The sequence below is a fragment of the Triticum dicoccoides genome, chromosome 3B (assembly GCF_002162155.2).
Source record: "Triticum dicoccoides isolate Atlit2015 ecotype Zavitan chromosome 3B, WEW_v2.0, whole genome shotgun sequence".
Taxonomy (NCBI): Eukaryota; Viridiplantae; Streptophyta; class Magnoliopsida; order Poales; family Poaceae; genus Triticum; species Triticum dicoccoides.
Window position 1 is genome coordinate 729,175,498 of NC_041385.1, and position 6,675 is coordinate 729,182,172.

Consider the following 6,675-nt stretch of genomic DNA (forward strand, 5'->3'; position numbering starts at 1 on the left):
TCAAAACTCTAAATGGAGTAGAAAAAGTCAGAATAAACTTGCCTCAATGGGTATTTTGAAGGAATTTCTACTAAACTGAGTAAATAAATTGTATCACAAAATTTACGGAAATATTAATGATCTGGTGTCACCTCAGAGGGGTTTCTTGAGCGAACGCTTTGTGACACGTTTAATTTCCGTGTATGAATCTCAAAGCAAGACACGTGGCAATCATTGTTCTCTCTCACGCACACATCTAAGCTGACTACTGCACTAAACAGTTCGCTCAAGACGTCAATCTAAGTGACAAATTGTGTTTTTAGAGCATGGCAATTTTTAACAGTTTACTTTGATGTAACACGAACAATTTTCTTCTGCTACCATGGCAAATCCTTAACAAATTGAATTTTCTGGCAATTCTTTACGTTGCACAGAAAATCCTTGAAAACTCATGGCAATTAGTTTGCTGTAGCATGACAAATTCCTGGCAATCTTTTCTACTAGCATGTCATTGTTTTCTTTACAACACGTACGGCAAATCTTTATACAATAGCATGGCAAATATATTTGTCTTAGCGTGGCAATTCTTGAGCATTCGCTGTGTGTGAATTTTCTGAGGGAATACTCGCAGATCGCCATGTTCGATCGGATGATCCCCCGGTAACATCAGCGCAATGTTTGGGTCCAAAACTTCAGCTCGAATAGTTAAAAATATAAAGTAGATTTCACTATATATTTGTGAAATGTAAACACTAGTAGATATGTGAATTCCAATAGTGATATTTATTTGTCCAGCAGTAACACAATAACACAAGCCCCAAAGCGAACCATATGAACACATATAAAAAAGAAAGTTAACCATGAGAAGCTGCGTGCTCAGCCTTCAGATTTCCAGGGGAAGCTCCCTGTACGGCGACGCCAACAGGTGCAGCAGGTTTTTCCTCCTCGCCGTCGAGCCGACGATCATGTCCATGTCAAGCTCATCCGGACGCATTCCGTTGGGGAGGCTCCATTCGAAGTAGTAGAGAAGTCGCGCCACGATGAGCTCCAGCACGGCGAGTCCGAAGGTGTCTCCAGGACACATCCTCCTCCCGCTACCGAATGGGAGGTACTCGAACTGCAAGCCTTTGAAGTCCCCTGCCGCGCCGCCGTCGAACCTCTCCGGCCTGAACTCCTCTGCGTCAGGCCAGTGCTCGGGGCTCCGTGCCATCGCCCACGCGTTGACGATGACCTTGGTGCCCTTGGCGACCTCGAACCCGCCGATGTCGCAGGTCGCCCCGCAGAGGCGGGGGAGAAGGAGCGGCAGCACCGGGTTCAGCCTCAGGCCCTCCTTGATCACCATCTTCATGTAGCGTAGCTTGTCGATGAGGCCCTCATGGTCTTCCGGGCTCTTGCCGTCGAATGTTCGTTGAACCTCAGCCTGCGCTTTGGCCATCGCCTCGGGGTTCCTCATGAGCTCTGACATGATCCACTCGGCGGCCGACGACGTTGTCTCCGTGCCTCCGGTGAGCATGTCCTAACCCACGACGAGCATGTATGAATCAAAGAAGAGAAAAGACCGGCCATGGTTTAATTTGAGAGCATATATGTCACCACTTACAAATAAGATTGCTTTGATGGTTGTCATGCTGATGGGGACGTCAAGCTTCCCCTCATCCTTGATCCGAAGCAAGACACTCAGGAGGTGTTCTTCTTCATCTCCGGTGGTCTTCGACGTCGTTGCTGTCTTCTTCATCTCCGCTCGCTGTGCCTCGCACTCAGCGATCATCTTGTCAAATATGGCGTCGAGCTGACGGCGCGTTCGCCACAGCCGCCGTGTCAGCCCAGTGGCGACGTCCACGAACCACAGAGACGGGAAGAGGTCCCCGGCACTGAACCCCCCGCCTTCTTTCACAGCCACTTCCACGACCGGCATGTACTGCTTCTGGAGCTCCTCGTCACACAGCCGGCCGAACGTCGCCTTCGCGGTGATCGAGATCGAGCACGAACAGAGCAGCCTCCCGAGGTTGACCAGCTCGCCGCCTCGGCCCGCGGCGCCGACCTTCCTGACGAAGGAGCGGGTCTCGCCGTCCCGGACAGGTGCGAGCTGCCGCACCTTGTGCGCGCTGAGGAGCTCGATCATGCAGAGCTTGCGCAGCATCCGCCAGTACGCGCCGTACGGGGCGAAAGCGATGTCCATGTTCCCGTAGAGGATGATGTCCGAGGTGAGCATGCTCGGCCGCGACGCGAAGGTGAGGTCCTTGTCCCGGAGCACCTCCTGCGCGGCTGCCGGCGAGGAGATCACGACGGCGTCGACTTGGCCCAGCCGCAGGGACATCACCGGGCCGTGCTTCCTGGCCAGGTCCCGTAGCGCCGCCTGCGGCTGCGAGGTGAGCAGGTGGAGAAGGTTGCCGATCACGGGAAGACACCATGGACCCGGAGGCCGCTTCTTCATGGAACTTGCTGAAGTTTTACGACTAAGAAAGAACACGAGGATCACCAGTGAGACGACGGAGAGGAAGACGGTGGCTGCGCTTAGCTCCATGTGGATGTCTTGGCTTGGTTTGTTTTGCTGAGGACGAACAGCAAGAAAATGCTCTTGCAGTTTTATAAGCCTTGCCGTGTCTGGCGCGCGGTATCAACTGTCAACTGCACTATGGTAGTATGAATTATATTCAAATATAATTTATAGGTGCATGTGGAAAGATACAATTCTTTTATATAACATGTGAAAAGCAAATTGAAATAAAAAAACATTTGAATTTATGAAAGTACATACTTTTAAGTTTAACATACTATCAAATTGCCCGTGAGTTGCATGTTCTGCTCTTCATATTCTACAAGTTGGATACTTTTGCATTCATGTTAGGGTGCATCTTGAAATCTTAATCCCTGTTATAAAAGTGCATGTTGCTGTGAACTACTGAAAACTGCTGTAACTTGCCTATTTGTCATTTTTATATTTTTTTTGTGTGATTTTTCTTTTGAGCATCATGTCTACATGTTTTAGGAGCATAATTATGCCATCTTTACAGGGGTGCAATCCACGTATTCTGATATGCCCTGTAGGTAGTGTTTCAAGCTTGTGAAGTGGGCTACTTGCTGTTAACTTTCTGTCAAGTCGGTTTCTGTCATATCGATGCTATCTTTGCTTGATGCTACCAATTTATCCATGCATAATCTGGAGATTCTTAGTTGACATGTTTTGATGTCTATGCTATGTTCTATCATGCCATGCCTATTGATGCGCTATATATGTCCTGTAGCATATGTTTTCATTGCTATGAACATGCCTATATGTTGTTCCAGATTTCTGTTAACTTCATGATGCCTTGTTTTGAGCTTCATATTAAATTATACATGCCTATTCTGAAGATGCTCCAATTACATGTTTTGTAGTATGCTATGAGTAATCTGTTCACATACCATGTTTGCTAATTTTGGATGATATATACCTCTGTTTAATGCTTGCAAACATGCTATCATAATATTGTTGTTTTACACTTGCTGAAACTGTTTCAACATTCAAACTTGTCATGTTGTTTCCCACTAATCCATGAGCCATATGTATGTAATGCCATGATGTCATTTGCTCTTTGATATGCGTACTTTGATGCCATGCCCTTGGTTGCTATGTTTACTTGATGTAGCTTGTCTCTTTCTTGCTCTCAAGTTGCTATCATATTAACTCTGCTCATGCAATGCTCCTGTGTTATAAAGTTTCTTATTGCATTGATCAAATTGGTTTAATCTTGATGCCTATAAACCTGAACCTTAATGGTATGTGAATTTTGTTATCTGTACATGAAGTGCATGTCAAGTTTGTGCTCATATGATTCCTCTAGCATGTTGTTTTGATGTTTGCAAAGTGCCTAACTTGCTGTTTTGGTCAAATTGTTGCTATATGTTGTTTGGAGTGTATGTGTTGCACCGTTGCTCCGTTTTGAGCATGCTATATATGAAACTTGCTTAGAATTGCATGTAGTTTTATCATGTCATGTTGAATCCGTTTTTTGTGAGTGTTTTCTTGATATTTGAATGCATTTTGCACCAATGTCATGTTTAACTTGTTTTGCTCATATCTTCTAGGCCGTAGCTCCAAATTAAATGAACTTTATATGTAACTTGACTAGAATTTTGTGTAGATCATCTTGGTGCATTTTAACTTGCTGTTTAACAACTTCAACTTAATGTTTGTTTAGATCTGGACCAATTTTGAAATTTGTATATGGAGACTTACTGGATTTGTTATAAGTTATTTCCGGCCTCATTTAAAATTGCTTTGATGTGTTGTTCTTGTATACATCATCTCTTGCTATGAGTAGCATCATATAGCCTTTGTCATGCATCATGCTTGGTTGAGCATCATGTCATGTTTATGTGTTGTGTGTTTACCATGTTGTTTGCTTCTTTTCGGTTGTGCTTCTTCTCGATAGTTCCCGTTTCGTTGCAATCGTGAGGATTCGTTCGACTACGCTTGGTTTGTCTTCGCCCGTTCGTCTTCTTCATGGACTTGCTCCTCTTCCTAGCGGAATTTTAGGCAAGATGACTTTTACCCTGGATCTCACTACTATCATTGCTATGCTAGTTGCTTCGTTCTATCGCTATGCTGCGCTACCTAACACTTGTTTATCAAGCCTCCCAAATTTCCATGTCAACCTCTAACCTTTTCACCCTTCCTAGCAAACCGTTGTTTGGCTATGTTACCGCTTTTGCTCAGCCCCACTTATAGTGTTGTTAGTTGCAGGTGAAGTTGAAGATTGCTCAATGTTGGAACAGGATTATTTTTGGATATCACAGTATCTCTTATTTAACTAATGCATCTATATACTTGGTAACAGGTGGAAGGCTCGGCCTTATGCCTGGTGTTTTGTTCCATTCTTGTCGCCTTAGTTTCTGTCATACCGGTGTTATGTTCCTTGATTTTGCGTTCCTTACGCGGCTGGGTTTATGGGAACCCCTTGACGGTTCGCTTCGAATAAAACTCCTCCAGCAAGGCCCAACCTTGGTTTTACATTTGCCTAACAACCTACTAACTTTCCCTTGGGAGTAATAAACCCGAGGGTCATCTTTATTTACCCCCCTCCCCCGGGGGGCCAGTGCTTCTCCAAGTGTTGGTCCGAACCGGGTGATGTCTGGCGCCCCCTGGGCAACCAGGGTCTATGCTAACCCAATGGCTGGCCCATCCGGTGTGCCCTGAGAACGAGATACGTGCGACTCCCATCGGGATTTGTCGGCACATCAGGCAGTCTTGCTGGTCTTGTTTTACCATTTCCGAAATGTCTTGTAACCGGGATTCCAAGGCTGATCGGGTCTTCCCGGGAGAAGGAATATCCTTCGTTGGTCGTGAGAGCTTATAATGGGCTAAGTTGGGACACCCCTGCAGGGTATAAACTTTTGAGAGTCATGCCCGCGGTTATGTGGCAGATGAGAATTTGTTAATATCCGGTTGTTGAGAACTTGACACTTGACTTAACTAAAATGCATCAACCGCGTGTGTAGCCATGATGGTCTCTTTTCGGCGGAGTCCGAGAAGTGAACACGGTTTGGGTTATGTTTGGACGTAAGTAGTTTCAGGATCACTTCTTAATCATTACTAGTTTGCGACCGTCTGCGTAGCTTCTCATCTTATTCTTGTATTCATAAGTTAGCCTCCATATCATGCTGAGTCATTGCTGCAACCTCACCACCATCCATTCCTTACCCTTTAAGCTTTGCTAGTCTTGATACCCATGGTAATGGGATTGCAGAGTCCTCGTGGCTCACAGATTACTACAACAACAGTTGCAGGTACAGGTAACGCGATGATCATGACGCGAGAGCGATGTTTACTTGTTTTGGAGTTCTTCTTCTACTTCTTCTTTGTTCAGGTGTTAGGTTCCTGGTCGGCAGCCTGGGCTAGCAGGGTGGATGTCGTTTGAGTTTCTGTTTGTGTTTCATCCGTAGTCGATGTTGCCCTTATGTATGATGTTGTTGTATTCGTGTGGCATTGTATGCCTCTTGTATGTATCCCCAACTATTATGTAATGGTACATTGTAATGATATCCACCTTGAAAAGGCGTCTCCAATATGCGCTTCTATCCTTGGTGGGACCTTCGAGTTCCTTTAGGATAGGGTCGCATATTTGGTGTGACAAGTTGGTATTAGAGCCTCGACCGACCATAGGATCCCCCTTGATTATTCGTAGTGTGGCCGTTGTCGAGTATAGAAGAAAACTGTTTTCGGAGTCTAGTTATATCAGAGAGTAGGAATTCTTTTTACTCCTCGGCCCCTTCGTCGCACTGGTGAGGAATCTTGACGCAGGTGTTTTGACTTACTCCTCTTCCCTTCAATTTTTTTTAGGATCACGCGGTTAGTTTTTCGTTTGTTGATTCTCAACTCTTTTCATCCGGTGCATTTCTCGTCAAGTTGACTCGAGCCTCTTCATCTTTGCCAAGTTCAATCCTCCGTTGTTTTCTTTTTCCCACCCACCCCCCTTTTTTATTCTTGGAGCCGGAGTCCCTATATGAGTATCCATCCTACTTCTGCGAAGTCTTTGCTTTCTTTCCTCAATTATTTCAACCGGTGTTTTCTCTTCAAGTTATTCGTTGATTCCCCCTTCCAAGTTGCCTTTGTTTTTCCCGCCCTCCCACCCCTTTTTTCCCAGAGTCTGAGTCTCTATTTGAGCATCAATTTCGTTCGTGTGGAGCCTCTTTAGTCTTCCTTAAATTAATTCA

At 45.4% G+C, this 6,675-nt stretch overlaps 1 protein-coding gene across 1 annotated transcript; it reads right to left on the reverse strand.

Moving 5' to 3' along the window:
- Positions 1–862: 862 nt before the first annotated feature.
- On the reverse strand, positions 863–2,503 carry LOC119281969 (cytochrome P450 CYP99A1-like). The gene is made up of 2 exons (XM_037562353.1): positions 1,580–2,503; positions 863–1,495 (listed from the first exon to the last, which is right to left on the reverse strand). The coding sequence occupies exons 1-2, from the start codon at positions 2,501–2,503 to the stop codon at positions 863–865; spliced, it is 1,557 nt and encodes a 518-aa protein (XP_037418250.1).
- Between the last annotated feature and the right edge of the window lie 4,172 nt (positions 2,504–6,675).